Source organism: Falco cherrug, chromosome 3 (genome assembly GCF_023634085.1).
Source record: "Falco cherrug isolate bFalChe1 chromosome 3, bFalChe1.pri, whole genome shotgun sequence".
NCBI classification, from domain to species: domain Eukaryota; kingdom Metazoa; phylum Chordata; class Aves; order Falconiformes; family Falconidae; genus Falco; species Falco cherrug.
This window is the reverse complement of record NC_073699.1, coordinates 50431077-50453680: the sequence shown is the minus strand read 5'-3', so window position 1 is coordinate 50453680 and position 22604 is coordinate 50431077. Positions and strand designations below refer to the sequence as shown.

At 35.2% G+C, this 22604-nt stretch overlaps 1 protein-coding gene across 5 annotated transcripts in view; it reads left to right on the top strand.

Moving 5' to 3' along the window:
- SNTG1 (syntrophin gamma 1) overlaps positions 1 to 22604 on the top strand; it is a 359106-nt gene that overhangs the window by 234282 nt on the left and 102220 nt on the right. For all 5 annotated transcript variants that reach the window (XM_055705965.1, XM_055705964.1, XM_055705969.1 and 2 more), the window contains 4 exons: positions 5351 to 5453; positions 6864 to 6946; positions 9903 to 10033; positions 16370 to 16499. In XM_055705965.1, coding sequence (XP_055561940.1) covers positions 5351 to 5453; positions 6864 to 6946; positions 9903 to 10033; positions 16370 to 16499 — 447 coding nt within the window. The remainder of the gene's footprint in view (positions 1 to 5350; positions 5454 to 6863; positions 6947 to 9902; positions 10034 to 16369; positions 16500 to 22604) is intronic.

Below are 22604 nucleotides of genomic sequence, written 5' to 3'. Positions count from 1 at the left end.
TATCAACACATTAAGTGTTACTATTCATTGTTAACTATTAAAATAAAAACCTGATCTAGTTAGGTGATTTCATATGCCTGAAATCTAAGGCATTGTAGAAGATCTCAAAAATACTAGAAAATTGTGCTTTATAGGAAAAAGCCATACATCTTGAATAGCCTCTGGAAATAAAACAGATTATTACCTTTCTATGATACAGATAATAAGCAAAATTTTTTTAATGGTGCCTGATCACACATTATCTGCAATCTTGAATGCAGTGCTTTAGAAAGGGTCAGGTCAAATGCATAGACACACATATTTTCCAAAGGGAGTTTTTCCAAGGCTTACAATGGGGAGATAAAATCTGGTTAGACTTTCGTTTAAATCTACTACTGAGTTAATTTTTTGTCAGGCAAATATTCAATGGATTTAGCACTACAAATTTATCTCACCTTCACCAAACTCTTAATATATGATTAAATATATATATATATATATATATCTCTCTTAGGAAGTTGCTGCATTTTTCTTACAAAATTGTTGAAATAATGTTTCTATATTTATTCAAAATTACTATTTCTTCCAATAATATATTTCTTTTTCACTTTTTAGAAGTTGAGTCAATTTATCTTCTTTCACATACTAGGGCAAGTGTTTTAAATCTTTTTATTTGATGTAAATTTAGAAATGTCTTCTCTATCAGCAGTAATGAACTGAAAAATCTCTTACTTATATAACTACCTTTCATTAATATTGAATTTTTTTTACCATTTCCACACAGTGGGGGTGATGCTTTAACTCTATTTGAGAACTGATAAGAACTGTAATTTTTGGCTAGCATTATCTTTGGTAATTTGATTGTACAGTTATTATAGAAGACTGTTTCTTAAAGTAGCCACTTTGTATCTTAAAAGGAAGCAGTTAATTGCAGACTATTAACTCACCAAGTAAATATCTAATTTTAACAAGATGATAAATGTTAGTTGCATTTTACCCAATGTTGGAATATTTTTCGTGAGGGATGAAATCATCACAGATATCAGTGATCAATCAGCAATTGTATGCAGTATCCTTAGTAAAAAATTTTTATGGAAGGTCCAGACATAGTTCTATAGAATAAGAAGTGGGGGTGGAATAAAATTGGCATACATTTTCCAGTGAACTGCTGTTGCTTTTTTAGTCTACTGAAAAAAAAAATAAAAAATGTGGAATTACTTTAATGCCACTATTCAACCTTCAATGAATCAAGTTCTCCACAGTTCTCTATTTTTGCTGTTTAAAATACACCTTACCCCTGAATGGAAAAAAATCCCAAACTAAACCCTACCTTTTTCTAATATGTGGACTAACATATCAGGCATTTAAGGGATTTAACAGAATTATATCAAGATGTGGAAGTAGACATTGCAAAATGAGAAAAATCTTGAAAGTGTTCTGAATGACTGCAGATTCTTAAGAGTTTCAGTGCTTGCAGAAGTAGAAAATAGTCCCTAGCTTTTTAGTCTTCAGTCATTTTTATCTGCATACAAAATGAAAAAAAATATAAATCTGGAGTTAGTTACTCTGATCAACCTAGCTCTAAGGTTTCCTTATAAAACAGAAAATATGCTTTAACTGTGAAAAAAATGTATAAAGGATTAAGATAGCCTACCTCTCTCTTACGTTTGAAAGTAACCCTGGAATATTTCTAAAACTATCACTTCCAGAAATAACAAACACATACTTTGTCAATGATAGTGTTTGACAAGGTATTGGCAATGTATATACAATAAATGTGGGAGAGCTTTCTTTGAAGTAAAAGAGCAGGATGGCTGAGCAGATATCTATCCATTTCTTTATCTAAAAATTATATCATGATTGACAACTGTTTTCTTCACTATGTTCATGAATTGACTTTAGTGGTAAAAGCTCATTACTGCTTTATTAGTGGAATATGCTACCAGTTCTTCAGGTCCAGATGGGTATACTTGCGCAGATAAATTTATTTTTCCTGAATATACTAAACAAGCAATATATTTACATTCACACAGTCCTCATTTTACCAAAATAGCTCTATAAAGTTTTGAGCTAAAATGATGTTAGGTAATGAAAAAGAGAGAAAAAATAATTACTATGCCAGTAGCTCTGACTATTGGTAGAATTCCACTCGTTTAGTAATTCATACTGTGGTGTATCTTCCAAGCAACCTGTTTGACTCCCAGTTTTCAAGTGTATTTTTTCAAAGACATAACTCACCATAACAATTAGTCACATTACTTTTGGCTGTTACCATTTTTTTTAAAGTTATCAATTTTCCAATCATGGAACATTTTCCATTCCATGGGCATATGTTGTATGGGTATACCACTAAAAATATTCCTCAGTAAGAGTAGATTTCCTATTGTACCTCATTCTCCTTCTGCATGGAGGAACATCGGTATGGCATAGTGTTTCTATTGAATGAAGACACAAAGTAAATTAATCCTATAAGGCATACTCAGTTTAAAACAGTTCAGTAATTGTTCATTTCTTATGTAAAATAAAGAAAAAAAATTAAAATAACAGTAAAGCTTTCAACTGAAAGCTATAAATAGACAATAAATTTAATTAAAAATCCTATTTTCTTCAGCTAACCTTATTTCCCAGAATGGCTTTGTTAATTACTAGAAAGTAAGTGAAATGGGATCAATAGCTCATCTCCTCTTTGTTGTAATAATTAACTAGTAGGGGGTTTTTTTTAGTCTTTTTTCTCTCTTTAGTCTTTCTTCTGCATGTCAAAATCTTGTCATTTACTGGATTATATGCTTCATACAGTGGAAAATACACTTCAGTGTACTAAGTATTGTTGATTTCAACTAAAATGTGTACCAGATTAAATTCTCCATGCTATGAGATAAAGACATTTGAGAGAGAAAGAGAGAGGTTAGAGGAAAATGTCATAGTAGACTACTTATGGGAACTTCTAGCCTTTACAGAACAATTTATTAACAAATTAAATCATGTAGACTTGTGGCTTGTTTTACCCTTGAAAGAAGAAGGGTTCAGGGGCAGAGTTTACTGTCTCAACTTCTTTCACAAAGTATATGCACTTATTCTTAGGTATCTTGAAAGGTGACATTACAAATTTAAGTTGATAATGCTGTGACTTCTCCATTTATTTCTTTCCCATTCCTGAATAAAAAGAAATATGTTTAGAAAGGCAGAGGGTAGCTGTATTTTTCCTGCATTTTGTCTATCGACACCTGTCATTTCAACAGAGAATACATTCCTGTAATTATCTGCTTTGGCTATGACTCTTCTGAACTGCGTGACTGCTACATAAAAGAGAAGAATTAATTTTCTGTGAAGTTTGAGGATATGGTATGGTTTCTCTGATGAAATTCAGGTCTTCAGAGTCTTGATCTACTGTTTTGCGTATTACAAGTAATCTTTCTATGAAAGAAGTACTACTTATGAATTGTATGGTATAAAGTATATCAGAACTGGGAGGTCCTCATTGAAGAGGTTCACATTACAGATGAAGTTCTTGGCATGCAGATTAAGTTGTTGAAAATTGTTGTGATGTGTGTGTGTGTGTTTATTTGCACACATACATATAAGTGCACACTACACTGCAAATTGTGCTTTGACAACCACTGTGCTATTTTAAACAGTAAAGAGCCTAAAATTTTAGAATGGATTTCAGATACTGGTTCGCATACTCCATCATCATATTGTTACTCCTCTGTAGCAACCAGTGTGAAGTAGGAAGTACTGTGTTTAAAGGCAAAGTCATACTTTTTTCTTGAAGAATTGCTTTAAGTTTAAGTTAACGTAATGCAGTGATTCCATGTGAAAGCATCCCTGCATACATGCACGTAACTAAATCCGTGGGATAAGTTGTTGATAGGCGTAGATTAAAGAATAGCAATCCTCCATAAATTATTTACAAGGCTTTCTCACAAGCAGCAGCATGACAGAAGGGTTACCTGTGTGTTATCCAGCTACCATGAAAACACAGTAGAAAGGGAGCAGGTACATACTCGTTCAAAACGTTTGTCTGATGTGTCACTGTGTAGCAGCTCTCTAAACACTGCTCCCAACAAGCTGGCTCTCTTCACAGTATGAGTGCAGTCACTCAGAGTTGTGGTGCAATCTCCTGTCTTTGTAAGCCCAAATTAAATCAACCCTTGAAGAGTTTTGATGTTACAGAGCCAGAAGAAAAGGAACTGGCTGTTCTCTGAAACAGACCTGGTGTTACTGCTCGTTGTAGGTCGGTTGGACTAGATGACCTTTAAAGGTCCCTTCCCACCTAAACCATTCTATTACTCTATGATTCTTGGCTCTCATGTTATAAACCATTTCAAATGTTATTCCTCTACTGTTAAGTATAGCATTTTGCTTAGTTGCTTTTGTGTCTCCTTTCTGCCACTCTGGCGAGGTGCTTGGAGTGCCCTTTCTCTGCTGTGTGTCTTGAGGTGTCTATCAGGTGTACCACAGGAAAGCTAAAGGCATGAACAAAAGTCTCAGGAGCAATTGTAGGACAGTACAGAAAGGCTAAAAGCATTCACAGTCACATAGGTGATTTACACATTCCTGTGTTCAAAATGCAAGCTTCCCTTTGGCAAAACCGAAGCTTGTGCTTATCTAAGACTTAAAGCTTAAAATAGGTACTTTTCCTCTGTGACTGTAGGGAAAATTAGGTCTCTCATCCATGCTGGAGCGCTTTGGCTAAATTTAACTCTGGCTGTTGGAAAGACTTAGTCATAGAATTATGGCACAGCTGTGGAAACTACTGCTGTTGATTTGGCTGGAAATTTATACAACCTCAGGGAGGGGCAGGAGGGGCAGGAATATATATATACACACACATTTAATTATTTATATTATTCATATCACAATTTATATTATTATTATTATTTATACTGATATTATTATTTAGTATTAGTATTAGTATTAGTATTAGTATTAGTATTAGTATTAGTATTAGTATTAGTATTAGTATTAGTATTAGTATTAGTATTAGTATTAGTATTAGTATTAGTATTAGTATTAGTATTAGTACATACACGCTTGCTAGGCTGGATGATGCCAGAACTGAAAGAAGGAGGTGCACAGCTGAGCAGTGTCAGGGAGCAAGTTTTACAATAGCACAGTGCAAAGCCAGCGGTATTACAGGAGGCCAATGACACGCCTCCTGCCCCTTTACCTGCATGTGTGACTAGAAACACAACAGACAAGCATATAGCAAGCTTTACACCTTGTTTTCTTTTTTTTAAAAACGTCATTGCAATAAATTGCTAAGGAGTTATGTTCTGGTATGTCAAAGCTGTGTGGTGGTGCTTACGTTTGCTAATACATTTTGGTCATGCATTTATTTCAAGCTGTTCTGTCTGTATTTCTCTTTCAGGTTCAGGTCCTTCGCAATGCAGGGGAAGAAGTGACCCTAACTGTTTCCTTTCTGAAAAGAGCACCTGCTTTTCTCAAACTGCCACTGAATGAAGATTGTGCATGTAAGCCTTTATTACTTGTCCAAAAGAAAACTCAGTTCAATGTTCGTGAATGCTTGCAGCTTCCAAAACTACTGTGCATTGAGGGTGATTGACAGCAGCTTTTTTGTTCAGTGTTGCTGCCTGAATATGAGCTTCTCGTAATTCCAGGTCCTGTAGTAACATTCACCTCAAGCAAAAATTTGCTTCTTTGCTTGAAAAAGAGATCACCATACATTTGGCTGGTATGAGTCAGCAAAGTCACAGGTGAAACAGTGGAATTACATTTAGTTCACAATAGCTCACATCCTGATGCAGGGTATTTAAAAGCATTTTTTCAGGCAGGATCAGGTAACATTTTAGTCTGAAAGAATTTTTTCTTGTAAATGTGAAAATGAGATTGTGTGTGTATGTTTAGAGGGCTTAACTTTACCATTTAAAATTCAGAGGCTCTGGTGGAGATGTCTGTCTACCTAAAAATAAATTACTCTGGGATGATTAGTATTTTGTTTAAGTCCAACTGAGTTTTAGTAAACTAGCCCCATGAGAGGCATACGGAGACAGCTGTCTTCCTTTAATTATATTAAATTGTAAGTGTGGGTGCATAATTGTAGACAGTTGCAGCATATCTAAGCATATTTATATGTCAGCCTGTGCCTTTTGTCCTTGCTGCTTTCCTTCTGCTTCTTGCTCCTAAGAGGGTGAAATGAATGTCTCAATTTTTAAGCAACAAAGAAATAATATTTTGGTTTCAATACCTTTAGCCTTTGATTTTAAGTTAGTAGGAGCTAAATGAACTAAATCATGACGTAATATTTTATACAATACAGTCGAAATACTGTCTTCATCTTTTGCCTAAGTATTAAATTTTATTGAGACAAGAAAAAAATTAGAACATCATATTCTTAAATAAAAATGTATCCCAGTGCATTTGTCCCTTTACGAAAGGCTGTGGTACCACAGAGTACCCGGAGTAACACACAGAAACATGCGTTTGCGTTGATCCTATCATGCTACTTTTGAGGTGCAGTGCTGCAATTTCCTAAGCTGTTACAAGAACAGTTGGAACTGTAGACTTCATAGTGAGTAACAAAAGTGTTATCTGACTAGTTCCTTTAAGTGATAACCAAGTGAGGAAGTACACACTTTCATTATCAAATTTCCAAAAACCTCTGGGGTTTTTTTCTTACTAAACAGACTATTAACTCTTCCAAGCAAAGCAGCAGGGTAGGGTTTCTTGAGCCTCCATTCAGCTTACAAAGGCATTCCACTCAAACCAGAAAACAGATACTGGCTAAATGGAAAAAGTAAAGGAAAGTCAGATATGACAAAACTAGTGGGGAGAGGGGAATACATGCTTATATACATACACAAATCTGAATTATAGCGTTATAGATCAATGAAGATTTATTTATGAATTCATACTTGTATTAGGTGCCCCCAGTGACCAAAGCAGTGGCACATCCTCTCCCCTATGTGACAGTGGTTTGCATCTCAACTACCACCCCAACAACACGGTAAGAGTTTACATTTATTTGATGGAATTACACAGAATAATAATAATACTATAATAGCTAAGGGGAAGTATATAAGTATATAAGTGGAAGTAATAAAGGACAGCAACACGGGATGAGCTCTAATTAACATAACCCATAGAGGACAAAAAGACTGGCCAGGTATTATGGCTGGGAATTAAACTATAATAAATTATACCAGCTGAGATTGTGCCTTGATAGATGTGATACTTTTTTTATCTTGGCAATAAGGATTTTGTGAAAGTTTTTTCTTCTAGATTATTTCCACAACACAGGAATTAAAAGTATTCAAATGAAAATATATCTATTTAAGGTAAAGGTTGAAAACTTTTTCAGAATATTTTTCCATTTTTATTTATTTGATTTGTTATCTAATAATTTTGGCAAATGATAATTTAGGTGCATTTTTTTGCGTATTTCTAAGGTGACAGAATTTTACTTCTAGCAATTTAGACTTAAAATCTTACTGAAGAATGATAGCATTATGAGACAAAGTCTCTCTAGGATGAAATGCTACAGGTGTTTGACCAGATTTTTGGTAAAAGATGCCTTAGAAGTACAACAAGGGGCTTTGAACATTTATCTTAGCCAAGAAATGTAAAATTTCCATTATTTTTTATAGTTCTAAAGGGTTTTTTGCTGCATATTTGGCTTTGTGATAGGTGAAAATACACAGATAAAATACAAACCAATAAGTAAGCTGGTGTACAGCATAATTACTACAGATATATTTAAAATACCATAAACATAAGCATTGTTCAGTAGACTTTGCCGTTTCCAATTTTCCACTTGTTTTATTGTTCTTTCTCAATTTACTGGTAAATGTTTTAAATAGGAGCCCAGAAACTTAAAAGTCAATAGCACAGATTTTAAGCCTGACTATAATCCAGGAAACCTTTAGGATTTATACATGTTTCTAGGAGCTGGAACTCATAAAAATGTTATAAAGCCAATAAAATCGGTGTCTTAATGCAGGACAATTAACAAAAAATCTACATACATATGTATTATATATAACTAGTACAGCAACAAGAGAAGTAGACTCATGTCAACAGTCTATATATGTATGCATGTAGAAAGGCCACTGCAGCAGATCTAAACTTACTCTGCTAGCCACTTCAATGCTAACTTTGCGTTCATAATAAAGAACATGCTTTCATTTTTGGGTTTTTTTTTTCTGCAGGTGTTGAAACTGATCTAAACTAGCTACAGTTTCTATTTGAAGTGATAATAATTTAGTGAAACCAAGTCTTTTTCTTTCAGTTTAAATAATATAATCAGATATGTTGAGTCTATAATTCACTCTAAATTAAATTCTTATACTGAAGACCAGGATGTGGTTCTTACCTCAGATGTCCCCTGGTAATGGGAATAGAATGCTTCATAAAAGCAAATGAGACCTCTGTATTAATTCCTAAATTCTGTACAACTCTTAAGACGTGGTCCTTCATTTTTCTCAGAATATTCTCTAGAATTCATTATGACTTATGGCCATAGTCTATTTTTTAATTTATAGCCATGAAAGAGACTTCTGAGTCAAAATTTAGAGTAGACAGGACTGGTTTGGGTCTTTTGTTAAAAATTCAAAATGTTATGCAGGCTAAAGGTAGGGTTAAAATTTCTGGTGCTACCAGATCTATGCCTAGAGTTTGCATGTGAACTTTTTGCTGCATTTCAGCTTTTTCCCTCAAGTTTAATCACAGCTGAAGAAAGGTTCCTGAAAGCATGTCAAAACAACATCCTGGCTTAGTCTTCCTAGTCAATCATTTATTAATTTGGATTGAATCTATTGAATGTTTCACCAGAGATTCAGTGTTTTAAATCAGTGAATCTATTTATGAAAAACCTGCTGTTCAGCTAAATTGATGTCCATAGTGATCATTATTTTATATACATAAAAGATACAGGAACATATATGTAAAAGTAAAGTTCAAGTTGGCAAAGCTTTGTAATTCCGTCAATCTTACACAAAAATTACACTCTAGAAAGATACAAGGAGTACTAAATTTTTGCAATATTTATTTTGTAGAAGATACAGGTAAGAAAAAATATCGAGTCTGAGATTAAAAAAAATTAAATGATGTAGGATTGGCAGGTACAGTTTTACTGATATACTGAAAATAGTACATACATTTCAGTGAGCACCATGCTTCTTCGGAGAAATAACATGATCACTAGCACTATTTTGTAAAGTGTTTTTTAAAGAAAGGAAGAGGTGTTGGATTTTTAAAAATAAATATTGATCATTTCACTTTCTATAAGCATCTCTCATTCAAGTCTGTATTCTGTAATACTGGTGAAATTAGACTAGATAATTAAATATACATTGTAGATATGAACATAGACATGATGAATTTCTATTTTTGTATAAGTAATGTCTTGTCTAAATAAGTAAAACGGAAATACTCATCATAAGCATGTAGTTTTGACTAAACAACTTTCATCACATGTTAAATCTCATGCACAGTTACCACTTCTTGAGTGATGTCATTAGAACAGACATGTATGTATATATGTGCATGGCCACAGGAAATGAGTAAATTATGGGTGTATAGTGAAAAATTTAGACATCACCTTTATACAAGGTACAGGTATAAAACTAGTAGCTGATGATGTGATATGTAGTAGATGGTCATTTTTATTCATAACTAATTATTTTTTAAAAAAAGGACACAATCTGTTTCCCTAGGTTTTTAGAATAGTGTTTCTCACACTTCCTCTAAGCATATTGATGTGGAGGTCTATATAGAATTATTTTATTTGCGAGAAAAAGTTCAGAATATCTCCAGTGCTAGCTAAAACTGATGCCAAATGATCTGGGGAAAGTGGAATACTGCCAAATGGAATATAAAGTCTCCTAAGCCTTATCTCTCTCTTTCCAAATCTAATGAGTACTTCTAATGAAGCCCAAAACTGAGGACTTTTTAATGTTTTTCAGGATACATTATCATGTTCCTCATGGCCAGCATCCCCAGGACTTAGGTGGGAAAAAAGGTGGTGTGATCTCCGATTAATTCCACTTCTTCATTCACGATTTTCCCAGTACGTTCCAGGATCAGATTTGTGCAGGTAAAAAAGTTCAGAAGGTTGAAACGACTTCTTGACTGACAGATATGAGCCTTAGGGAGTTGACTTGTGTAAAGGAATGTCATTATTAGTTCCACTTAAGCTGTCAGAGACATAAAACATAAGAACTTTGATAAAGGTCTCTCTAGGTCCACCTTAGCCAATATTCTGCTCTGACATCAGCCAGGACCAGGTATGTGAGGAAGATGTGTGATCTTTCCACTTGCACCCAGTGGTCTGCACATTTCTCAGTTTGAGATTGCACATAGGTCATCATATTTAGTAACTGTTCATGTTCCCGTCCTCAAAAGATTCTTTATGAGCTGCTTTATTTTATAGCTCTGGTTTTTTGCAATGAACTGTGCCATTGAGCTCTACAATGTAATTATATTTTTAATAAGTACTTCCTTCTGTTTGAGTTAAATGTCTTGCTTGGTAACTTCATTGGGTGAAATAATCTTGTTGTTCAGGAACAGCAGTGGCTGGCTGCCTCATGTGGAAGTTGAACCAAGAGCAGAAGGTGGTAGCAAGGCTGGATGAGGCAGTGTCCACACAGACAAGGGCCCTGTCCCACTGCACCCAGCAGGGGAGCAGAGCAGGCCTAGGGGTGATCTTCAGATGAATCCATCCTGATGAGGTGCGGCTCAGGTCAGGCTGGGAAGTGATCCTACAGGTCAGATCCGAATCAGCAGAATATATGTCCAGGCATGGCTGTAGCTGCAGCCAAACTGAAGCGAGGACCAAGGGTGAGAGCCTGAGCTGATAAGCAGCTCCCTAGTGAAGTGTGAGACAGCCTTCACCCCAAGCTCTTCCACAGAACTCCGATCCCAAATCCCACAGCCACACCATGGCAGAGCTGGCTTCAAGCACAGGCCACTGGTCCCCCAGGAGGGGAAAAAGAGTGGACTCTGGGCTTTGACCAGGGGGAAATGTTAAATAAGCATTCTTGATTTATGTTTTTATAATTTCAGATGACTGTCTTCTCTTTTCCAATTTGAAGGATCCCTATTGTGACCTCATTTTAGGGAAACCCTTATCTACTTCTGATTATCCTTGTCATTCTCTCCGTTTCTTTTCTAATATATCTTATATATGACAAGGTGATTGGGACTGCAAGGAGGATCCATCATGATTTATATTAAGACTTAATGATGTTTTCCACTTTTTTACTGTTTTTATCTTACATACTTTGTAATAATCTATTACCTTTTGACTGTCACTGAGCATGAAGGTGATGGTTTTCAGAGAAATGTTTGTAGTAACTCTTATATTTCTTTCGTCAATGTTTATAGCTACATTAGGGTTGTTGCTTACATATAGCTAAGGTTATTTTTTTTCCCCATATGTGTTACTTTGCATTTGTTAACATTGAATTTCATTGTGATTTTTCCCCCAATCACTGGGAGAGCTGTCCAAAGCTCATAGTCAGGTTTAAATTTATTGCAACATTGTTTTGGGATGACCATGGCTGGACACCAGGTGCCCACCAAGGGACTCTATCACTCCCCTTCTTAGCAGGGGAGGGGAGGGCAGAGAAAATAAGATGGAAGAAAAGTCATGGGTCGAGATAAAGGCAGCTTAATAAAGCAAAAGCAAAGGCTGTGCACGGAAGGAAAGGAAAACAGATTTATTTTCAGCCTCCCATCAGGCAGTGGTGTCCATTCATTTTCCAAGAAGTAAGGCTTCAATATGCATAGTGGTTGCTCTGGAAGAGAAATGTTGTGATAATGAATCCCCCCACTCCTCTGTTCTCTTAGCTTTTGTTGCTGAGCAGACATCATATGGTATGGAATATCCCTTTGGTCAGTTTGGGTCAGCTGTTCCAGCTATGTTCTCTCCCAAGATCTTGCCTACTAACAGCCCTACTGGGTGACGCATGGGGAATGCTGGAGCCCTGATGCTATGCGAGCACTGCTCTGCAGCATCCAAAACACTGGTGTGTTATCATCACCTTTTCTACCTACCAGTGCAAAGCACAGCACTTTGAGGGCTGCTACAGGGCTCAGCCAGACCCAGTACAGTCACATAGACCTACAACTTGTCATTGTTTAGTTTAATATTATCCTAGTAAATCAGAAGAAATCAGAAGGGAAGACAAGAATATTCTGGAATGTTCACTTTTTTTATGTATTACGCAATCACATAGAAAAGAAAGTAGCTAAAAAATCCAACAGGACAAAGCAGATCAATAAGCTCATGCTTGTTAAAAGTTTTAAATACCTAGGCATTGTGTGGATTAATTTATCACCTGTATATATAAGAATGAAGTTCCAACACTAACGCTAAAGAATTCTGTGCATTCCAGCATGTAAGTCATTAACCAGAAGACAGATGTGTAGTTACACAGCATTTTTCTCCATTATTCCTTATTCTAACCAATCAGAAACATTAAACTCTTGAAATAAGCACAAAGGACTTCTCATTATGAGGCTGTGAGGCCTTACTAATTGAAATAAACTCTAGCTTTCCTGTGCCTTCATATCTGCCAGCTTAGATGTGGGAGTCTGGGAAGAATAATGTGTTATGCTATACCCTGTCAGCTCATCAGGCATTAGCAGTTTAAAATTTCCTGGTCCTCCATTCAAACACATGTAAATTTACCGTATTAATAAAGAAAAGCTTCATTAATCTTTCTGGAAAGACTGTTTTGTGAAAGAACCTTCCCCGTATCTTTTTTTTCTGTTACGCTCACCCTTCCAGTGTTTCTATGGGTCCTACAGTCAACAGTTACCATCTGCCCCCAGGGGTGGGTTTATGACACCCCTGCCAAAACAGGGGAGTTCTTCAACCTCAGCTTGGGATTTGCATGCAGTTAATTCTATTGTTTCTTATAACACCCTGCTTCCTTCTCTTTGGTCTCAGCAAACATTTGAAAGTTGCACAAAAGCCTCCAATGGCCTTAGTTGATTATAAGGGCTGTTGTTTCTTAGAAGTACGCTAGGTGGGATTGCCAGCATTTTTCCTCTTCACAGAGCTGCAGTTAAAGCAGGTTAGGCACTAGGTGTTTCACCAGCAGGTAATTGTGAAGCTAAAAACAGGCTGCAGCTATTGACTGGTAGTAGCAAAATCATATTTACATGGCTGCATAATCCTTGTTCTATTGAGGAGCAATGGCTGTCCCAGGAATTCAGGGTGTAAACCAAAGGCTACAATGGTTTATTGCCTGAACTGAAAGGGAACAGGAAAGAGTCACCACTGAGGCAGGAGGTGTTTCAGCTTAATGTTTAAGAATGGTTGAAATAGAAATAATTAAGAGCATGAAGCATAAAGGGCTCAAAATCCTAAAAAGTCAGATCTGAGATCTGTTCTGCTGTATACTTCAGATAAGATATTAAATTGAATAGAATTACTCATGTGGAAAATTAGGACATATTCAACTGTTCATAGATTTAGGGTTTTAAAATTCAGTCTTCTGCATCGATAAAACAGAAGCTTAAAGTACGCATTGTAGAACCTGTATGTTAGAAATTTTTTTCAGGTAGAAGTGGTATTACTGAGATTTGAAATTCTGGAAAATAAATTGAAAAGTGTATTAATACAAAACAAGATAACTGCATTAGTACTCAAATCTTGAAAAACTGCTCTGCTTATTTTCTCTTTGTGTCCTTCTGTGCTGTCTAACATGAGGAAATATAAGTACTTAAATAAAAATGCAGTATAAATATGAGAGGAAGTGGGATTTTCTTCAAAAAAGAATATAACCAACAGTTTATGTTGCTAGCAGGCAGTTTATATGTGTTTTAAATTACTTTAAACATTTTAAAGTGTGACTCCCTCTCAAAACTTTTTATGAGAGAAAGGCAGATAATTTTTAAAAGATACTGCTATAAAGAGCAACATTAAGGAAAGGATATTGAAAATAATGTAAGAAAGCAACATGAAATAGGATTTAATTAATTGCGTTTTCTGTAGTTAGTATTTACAAGGCTGTTTTCACTATATAAAGCTTAATAACTTTTTATATTTCAGAGTTTGAAAAGGCTGGCACAGAAATACATCATCTTGTTATCACATACACTATTATGCCTCATAATCATATTCTAGCTTTTCTAGTGGAAAGCTTGAGATGCATGAATTCCAGAGGTCATTCAGGTTAATCTTGGAAAACTTACTAATTTCAAGTATAACTCTTGTGTTCCAGAAGTCAGAGAACCTGAAACGTGTAGCTGAATGACAATTCATCTGATTGTAACAGTGTTTGCTGTATTATAAAATGATTAATCTACTATTTGTTCTATTTAATACAGAACACATTTAATATGTTATGTTTTTCAGTGGTTTGTAGTATTACAGACTTTGGCTGGTAGGCTAATTAAATAAAATACTATTAAAATAATCTAAGGCTAAGGGTATCTACTGCCCAGACACATTCAGAAGTAATTTATTAGATAGCCATGCATCTTATTGCCTGTGCTTGTTGATATGTGGGCCAGAACATTCTGAATGAATGGTTTTGTATGTGCACAGATCAAATACCTAGGAACAGTAGGAACAATTTGATCCCCTGAATGCATCAGATTTGTTGTGTTTAGCGTAAAGGAAAAATTGTGCATCAGGATTGAATCTGGAACATACGGGGTTTTCTTTGCTTGTGCAGGTTAGTGTCACACATTCATAGAGCCCTTGGAATCCTGCTCTGGTTTATAATAGGCTGTGTAAAAAGAAAGGAAGTCCTGAAAATAATGCTGTTTTTCTTGAAAGAGATAATCAACAGATTTGAACATTATGGTATGCTCTTCATGTAAGGACTTCGAAATTTATTCTGAAAGAATTAACTATTTATATTTATAGCCGTTTAAAATAAAGGATATAGTAAATAAGTTCTAGCTACATTACCTAAAGATGCTTTAAATAAATCTTTCTCAATTATTGTGAAAATGAGACATTGAAAGAAGTAGTTCTCAGTTTGTACCTTTGGGAATTTAAAGAAAATTCACTAGCCATGTGAAAAGGCAACTAAACTGGTAGTTTAGCTAATGGGTTTAGATAAATCACTGGTCTCTGCATGATCATGTTAGGATATATAAGCCTTATCCTTCTGTAAGAGGTAGTTCTCATGATGGGACTCTCAAAGAAAAGGCATGTGTCAAATTCATTTTTAATGCTTCTCCTGACTGAAGGAAAACCCTGTACTTGACACAGATGCAGCAAAGACCTTTATGATAGAGATAGATATTATCTCTACATTCTATAGATCTAGAATATAATTTCAAGAGGTAAACAAAATCTTTGCAGAACAGATAGATACCTTTCTTGAGATGTCAGAAAGTGTTATCAGTGACATTCAGTTTTACCCTGAAGATAACGCTCACTTTACTTGAGCCATTCTCAAAGAATCTGGATGACATACTTAATTTAAACCATGAATTGGTCATAAACAGATGGGTTTGTAGCAGAATGCCAGCAGTGGCACTTGAACTTGATATGCTCTGTATGTTTAGTAATCTCTTACTATGGGATAAGGATTTATATTGAGGTTTTTTGGTTCTGAAGTCAGAGGCCTGAGAGCCTTCCAAAGGCCATTAGCTAAGAACGCTATTTACTGAAGAAGTTAGGTCTGCTACTGCTTTAGCATCTGAAAGTTTTCTCTTGTTCTGCAATTGTTCGGTGCTCAGCTGTGGAAAGTCTGTCTGTGATGCATGACAGATTATTGTGTAGGTGCTGGGGTAGAGGCACCCAGGTGGCCACTGCTTTTTTCATGGGATGTCTCTTGGCATTCCAGTGTATTTTGGTAATGAACCTATACTCAGAAATGCAGTTGAAAAAATCGTTAGTGGCACCTGACCAATTTTGAGTTCAGCTCTTCTATTAGTAGTTCAGAGGAGGAAGAAAATTCTATAAGCAAGAGAAACCAACAAGGGATGTCCAGAAAGGAATCTTACTGCATTTAAACAAGGTATTAGAAAAAACGAATCAAAAGTTATTAAGAAAAATGTACTGGTATTCCACTGATTTTTGCAAATAGTTGCCTACAGTGTCCAATGCACACTGTCTTTCTCTGTGATCTGCAATATTAAAGTATTAACTCTCTGGTATGCATCAGATATTTCATGTTTTTAGCTTCTGAAGTCATGCACTTTCAGTCAAGGTTCTGTGGAGCTAGTCTATGGGGCTTTTTTATAGCTTCATGGAAACTTAATATAGTCTGAGTTGACCTTTTAGCATGATCATTTTAATATGTCAGGTATTTATAAAACAGGAAAACTAGCAATTTATCAGTGTTCAGTGGCTGACCTTCATTGTAGTTGAAAGAAAAGCATTTCTACAAGTATTGTTAAGATGATATGTTAGAACAGATGAAATTTTCTTCTGACCTGATCTGTTATGACATGTCTATAGGCAAAATGCGTTCCAAGTAATTGCTGTGGATGGAGTTTGCAGTGGAATAATTCAGTGTATCTCTGCTGAAGACTGTATTGACTGGCTACAAGCAATAGCAAGTAACATTTCCAGCCTCACAAAGCACAATGTAAGTATGGATCCAAGTAAGCCAGAATGTTTCCCAATCATATTTGATTATAACTGTCATAAAAGCCTAATGGGTTCACACACAGAATTGTCCGCATATAAACAATGCTTGAGGCTGTCTGAAAGAAGTCAACTCAAGTTTGTCACCAAATCAGACTTTGTGAGAAATCATTGAATGGGAAAATATTCTTCCCTACAGTCATACAGTTCACTTCATCACTATCAAAGTTATTTGCTTCTTAGCAATACCAGCTAGGATTAGAAACGAAGACCAGACACACAGGAGAAAGCCAGGTGTAATGGATAAGCACATATAAAAGAAAGGAATTCTGTACTTTCTTGATAGTTTAAGAAAGCATATCTATATAAAGACCAGCTTATTCAGATCTGAATTAGATATCTAAGTCTGTTTAAGTAGCATTTAACACAAGGAGAATGACAAGGTGCTTCTGTGGTGTACATACAAATGTTCATTATCAGCAAAGATTAAAAGCATTTATGCTTCATGCACTGTACTTTTATGATCTGACCTTGTGTGATAGGTATTTCTTGTTATGAATGTTATGCAAAAGTTTTGCTAAAATACTAGTAAGTTCAATTGAAAGGTCTTTGGACCTTCCTAGGATGTATTTTGCATTTCATAGATGACATGTAGTTTTTCCTGTAGGGGTCTATATTATGCCTTTCCTGGTTTTCCTCAAAAAACACAGAACACATGGGTAACTCCATTATTTTGAATTGAGTTGTAACAAGGAACACCTTGAGGATTTAATTTATATTCTTTCAGATTTCCTTAAGCCTGCTTTAGTCTCCCAAACCTGCCTCTGAATTTGCTTTTGTTTCAAGTACAGGGAACACATGGAAGTAAGTTATATTTCTTGGAGATTTATATTCAAGATGCAAAACTGTGTTCCATCTGGCAGCAATATGTAAAAGTCATTGTATTATAAAAACGTGACAGACAAATTCATCCACCATCTGCAAGCTTCTATGCAGTATAAGCCAACTCTATGGTTATTTATTCATCCTTACAATGCTGTTGCTATATAGAACATTTCTTGTCTCAGTAATCATCCTGACAATTGAGGGTGCTGTTTTTTACTCTTGCCATCTTTAGATCAGACTATTAATGGTTCTTGCTACCTAAAGCAGTGTATGTGTTTACTTATAACAATACATTAATCCACCTAAATTTTACCTGGTAATGCTTTATGTAGCTCTGATGAGACTAATTGTGGTTGTTTAGTGTAATTTGAATTCTGGTAACACACTGTTGTTACATGTGTTTTAAACATTTTAAATGTTTAAATGTTTTAATTAAAAAAAAATAATTAATGTTTTAAAAAAAGAGTACAGTTTATAATTCTACACTAGTTTCCATAAAATACAGAAACAATGTATCTGGTGTTTTATAAGATGGAAATAGTAATAGACTTTCATGTCAGCCACGGTTTTTACTTTATCCCAAATACAACCTGTAAAACAAACTGTGAGAGTTAGGTAGGGCTTATGATAATTATCCATTAATCTATTTTTAGAACTGTCCTAATTGTTCATAGCCCATATGAATTTATGGAAACCAATGAGACTCCCTTTTCTGTAATATGCTTTTCTTTTAAATTGTCAGTTGCCAGAAAGAATCAGTTATTTGACAGCCTATGTGGTGAGTGAATATAAGAGACATTAGGAACTCAGAGGGGAAAAAAAACCAAACTGTTGCTCAGAACAATGATTAGATGTGATTAGAGGTCCCTGTATTTTCTTTCTTTACAAGATGGTTATTGACATACACATACTGTTGATGTTAGCATTTTTGCTCTGAGAGGGGCATTTACAGTCATTCTCCCTTACTGTACCACCCAGTACCAAAGAAACAGAGTCTAGGTATTTATTTGAGCTTTTGGACAATTGACTGTTAGTTTCAATTAACTTATTTTTGTTTAGGGGTTATGGAAAATAATTTGTTTCATTTAAATGCTGTGTAGCTCGTAGAAATGTTAACTTACATGCTCTTTCTCACCTCTACCTTTTCAATAAGAAAGAAGCAGGTGAAAACAAGAAAGGCTATGAAAACTAAATTGTTTCTGAAAGCATTTCCTTTACCATTGTTTCAAGTCTGGGGTCTGTAGATTTGGGTGGGATTCATATTGCCTAGCTTTAGTTGTCTTAAAGCAGAATGTCCAAAGACTGATCCTTACAATTTACTTTCAACATCTATTTTATGATGATATTAATTCCCTCAGGACATGTCAATCCTTCCTTTGGCTGGTAAAGGTACCCTAGGGTGGTGAGTTCAGACTCAGTACCTAAGGAGATACATATATCCTGTCACTGGTGTCTTTGAGGGGCCAGAGAGAATTTCTTTGAATAAATCTGCCAAAGAAATGTCTGGATATTTTTACAAAACGGATACTAGTTTCAACCGGAAAATCTGAATATATTTCACACGCAGGCTGGCTGAAAAAAAAAAAAAAAAGTCATCTGATGATTCAAACCACACAAAAGTGTGCAGGAATCACATGTCTTTATCTCCCTATGTTCCCAAATATATCTTATAGTTGTGAAATGTGAGACCACAGCTCCAAAAATCTCATGTTTGAGTCTATAGTTCTAAATTATTATAAGGATAATGTCAAAATCTGTGTCACGATCTAATATGTCTACATCTGACAGAAAGATCATGTGACTCACTTGCAGAATCGTCAGTGTAGCCAGTCTCTACCAGAGAGGAAGAAGATAACGAAAAGGCAGGAGTAGAAGCAAAACTAAAATGTCTTGACGTTATCATTTTTGAAAGACGGTGTTGCTATCTGAATATATGTAATGAAGGCTGGAAGATGGTGTCTGCAAGCAAACACATTTTGCCTGCAGTGGTTAGACTGTCAATCATTGTACAGTGTGAGATAAAACTTGTGTTATTATGCAACAAGATAGTTAGAGCTTTAATACAGAGATACATGAAATTATATTCTGACTAGTAAAGAGATGAAACAGAAATATCAATATGCTCACTAGTATAGTTGACTTCATTTCAAATTTCCATCAAAAGACAGACTTCAGGTATGCAATCTTTTTATTTTTATGAACCAAATTAGAACTAGTGTTCTGCACTTTTGGACGTGACTTAATATCACACTCTAATTGATGATGTGATGAATTGATAAAAACCATACATTTCTGAAGATGGGTTTCTCTCCAACTTGAGTCACTTGAACTGCAACTGTGTTAAAAATTCATCAGTTTTAGTAATAGCCTCAAAAAACACAGGATTTATATTAAATCCATAGTTTAGTCTAAGCAATCCTGAAACTGAAGTTCATGTGCTGAAATCTGAATATACTAAGTTGAACCTAGACTTGGGAATTCTAATTCATCTATGAATCAAAGAGGTAGAAGAGGCTTTTATCTCTTTTTTTTTTTTTTTTTTTTTTTTCCTGCCAGTTTGTATGGCAGGCCAAAGATGATTAGAAAGAGAGTAAGCTGCAATTGAGACTGATTTCTATTCTTTACCATCTATTTTGTTAAATAATTTTATGAGTATAGTATCCAATAGATAACATGACTTTTAAAGAAACTGCTCTGGAAGAATCTAAGAAAATATTCGCAAATCCTGTGCACTATAAAGAGCCACCTGTTGCCAATACAACCCTAATTTATGTGGTGCAATTTTCAAGGGACGTGAAGGGAAAATTTTCAATGGCTTTAGCCGGGGTGAGATTTTACCCAAGATCTTTTTCACATTTGATTTGATTGAAAATTGTTTGGGTGCCACAATATTTTATTTAAGTGCCATCAAAAGAAAAGAAAAAAAAAAAAGATGGAAGCTTTATGTCTTCATAACAAAAGAATAATTTAAAAGTACATGGCAGTTAGTATCTTCTAGGATATAGCTTAACAGATTCTTTGGGGATTTAGCATCCCAAGTCATTATTTTTCACTCTCGCCCATTGCTTTCTCTATGGCAGATTTTTCTGTAGCGAGTACAATGATACTTTTCCCTTTCTTTTCCATCATTTACTTGGGATACAGTGCATCAATTGCACATTTATGCTTCTTACATTGAAGCTAGTACATGACAGAGAAGAAATAACATGAAAACATGAACTTGATCAGTCAGGTGTGGCAGGCAACTGAGGTAAGATTACTAAGCAGAAGGTGACAAAAAGTTAGTTTAAAATTTATCTTGAGAATGCCCATAACATCTTGCAAGATTCACTTTACAGTACCTTCAATTTATTCCATCATGGTACATTTTCTAGGTAGAATAACATGTAACGCTGAAATTAATGGGACACACACATGTTGGTGGTAGAAGCATGGCAATGGTGTGTAAGCAGTAGGATTAAGATGCCTACAAACTTAAGTATGAATTTGGCACAATGTCTGTGTTTTCCTGAACTTAGGCCTTTACTTTGAACAAAGTTAAAAAATTCAGTCAAAATTGTGACTTAAATCACATACTGAAAATGTAATGCCTAATGAAAGAAACTACTACTCACTGCAGATATAGAACAATAATACATTATTTTACAATGCTGAAGTTTGGGTAATTGTAAAGGGGTTCTATAAGTCACGGGGTAAAGGGAGAGGGGGAAAGTAAAAAAAAAAAAAAAAGGACAGAAAAAACCTAATTAGAATAATATGATCTGTTCCACATGGGGGAAGAATAAATTTATCATAGGACTACATTCGGTGTTCAGTAAGTTATCAATATAAATTAGTAGTACACATCTCATTTTTCTGGTGGATGCTATCATCAGTAAGAACATACTGTGGAATGTTATATTACGTAAATAATTGAATGTCACTCATACAAATTGAATAGATTTCATGTTTTAATTTTTCAGTTGAAATACCATGGCAGACTATCAGATGCTCTGATGTTAGTCATTTTGAAGTTCTCAGGGATTTTGTGCTCTTAAAGTTAAATAGTATTGTAACACAATTCACAGCACATTTTTGTTGGTTACTGAGTTACGCATGTTTGGAGAAAATCCAAATAGATCAACATTAGTATCAAACCTCATACAGTGGTGTATTATGTAGTAGTGCAAAAAGACAAATACTATCTCTAAATTAGAAGTTGAAAGCCTCATAAAGTGAATACCAAAACAATAGAGGATTATAAGAAGCCTTCATAGTATTACTACTATACTAGTTTTTTTTGCATATATGATTTACTTTTCCCAAGACAGAACTCCTCAGATAAATTGGACGTTATCAAATAAATGTTACATTCAGCTGGATTTTAAGCATTTAGGTGTTGCAGCACTCTCCAAACTAGCCAGCTGCAACAAGGTCTTTTACCATCACATACCAGCACACTCTTCATGCCAGTCCCTCTGCTGCCTTCTCCTCATCTCTCTTCACCCAGAGAACGCATGCTCTCGCTCTCTCTTCTCTTCACTTCTTCCTCTCTCTTCCTTGGCTGCCCAACCACTTGACAGAAGCAACCACAGCTGCACCTTGTCTACATCAGCCAGCCCACCGCCCCTGAAGCCAGCCCACAGCTGTATGTTATCAATGTTAATTAACCCAGCTTCATTCCTCTACATTTAGGCATTCAGATGTTTACAGAGTTCTGACACTTCAATTTTTTGTTCTGCATCTCATTCTTAACCTTGCAAAGGGAAGTCTATAGAGGTAGCCATTCCAACAGTGATGTTTAGGTCTCTGTAGGAACATTTAAAACTCAGAACTGGGCACACTTGTAATATACTATTGCTGGTTTGGTTTGGTTTCGTTTTTTTCATATATGATTCTCTTAAGGCACATAGATTTAAGTGAATAAATTGAGTCAGCACAGCATCAGAATTACATATATCAAATCTCTTCTATCTTTCCTCCCTTTTTTAACCAGGCTGACATTTAAAAACACATCTGTTTCTACGTCACTGTACCGACTGCTACATAGGGCTGTGTCTCATTTTTACTCACATTCTGGGCAATTTGATGCATGTCTTATTTTACTAACTTGTTGATTGAAGAGTTGTGGGATATTTTATATCCTCTTGGATGTACTGATATAGCTGCAAAGAAAAAATTAAGTCGTGCCAAACTGTGTTGCTCTTGCTCTAGCGTGTTTCATCTGTGTTTTTATAATGTC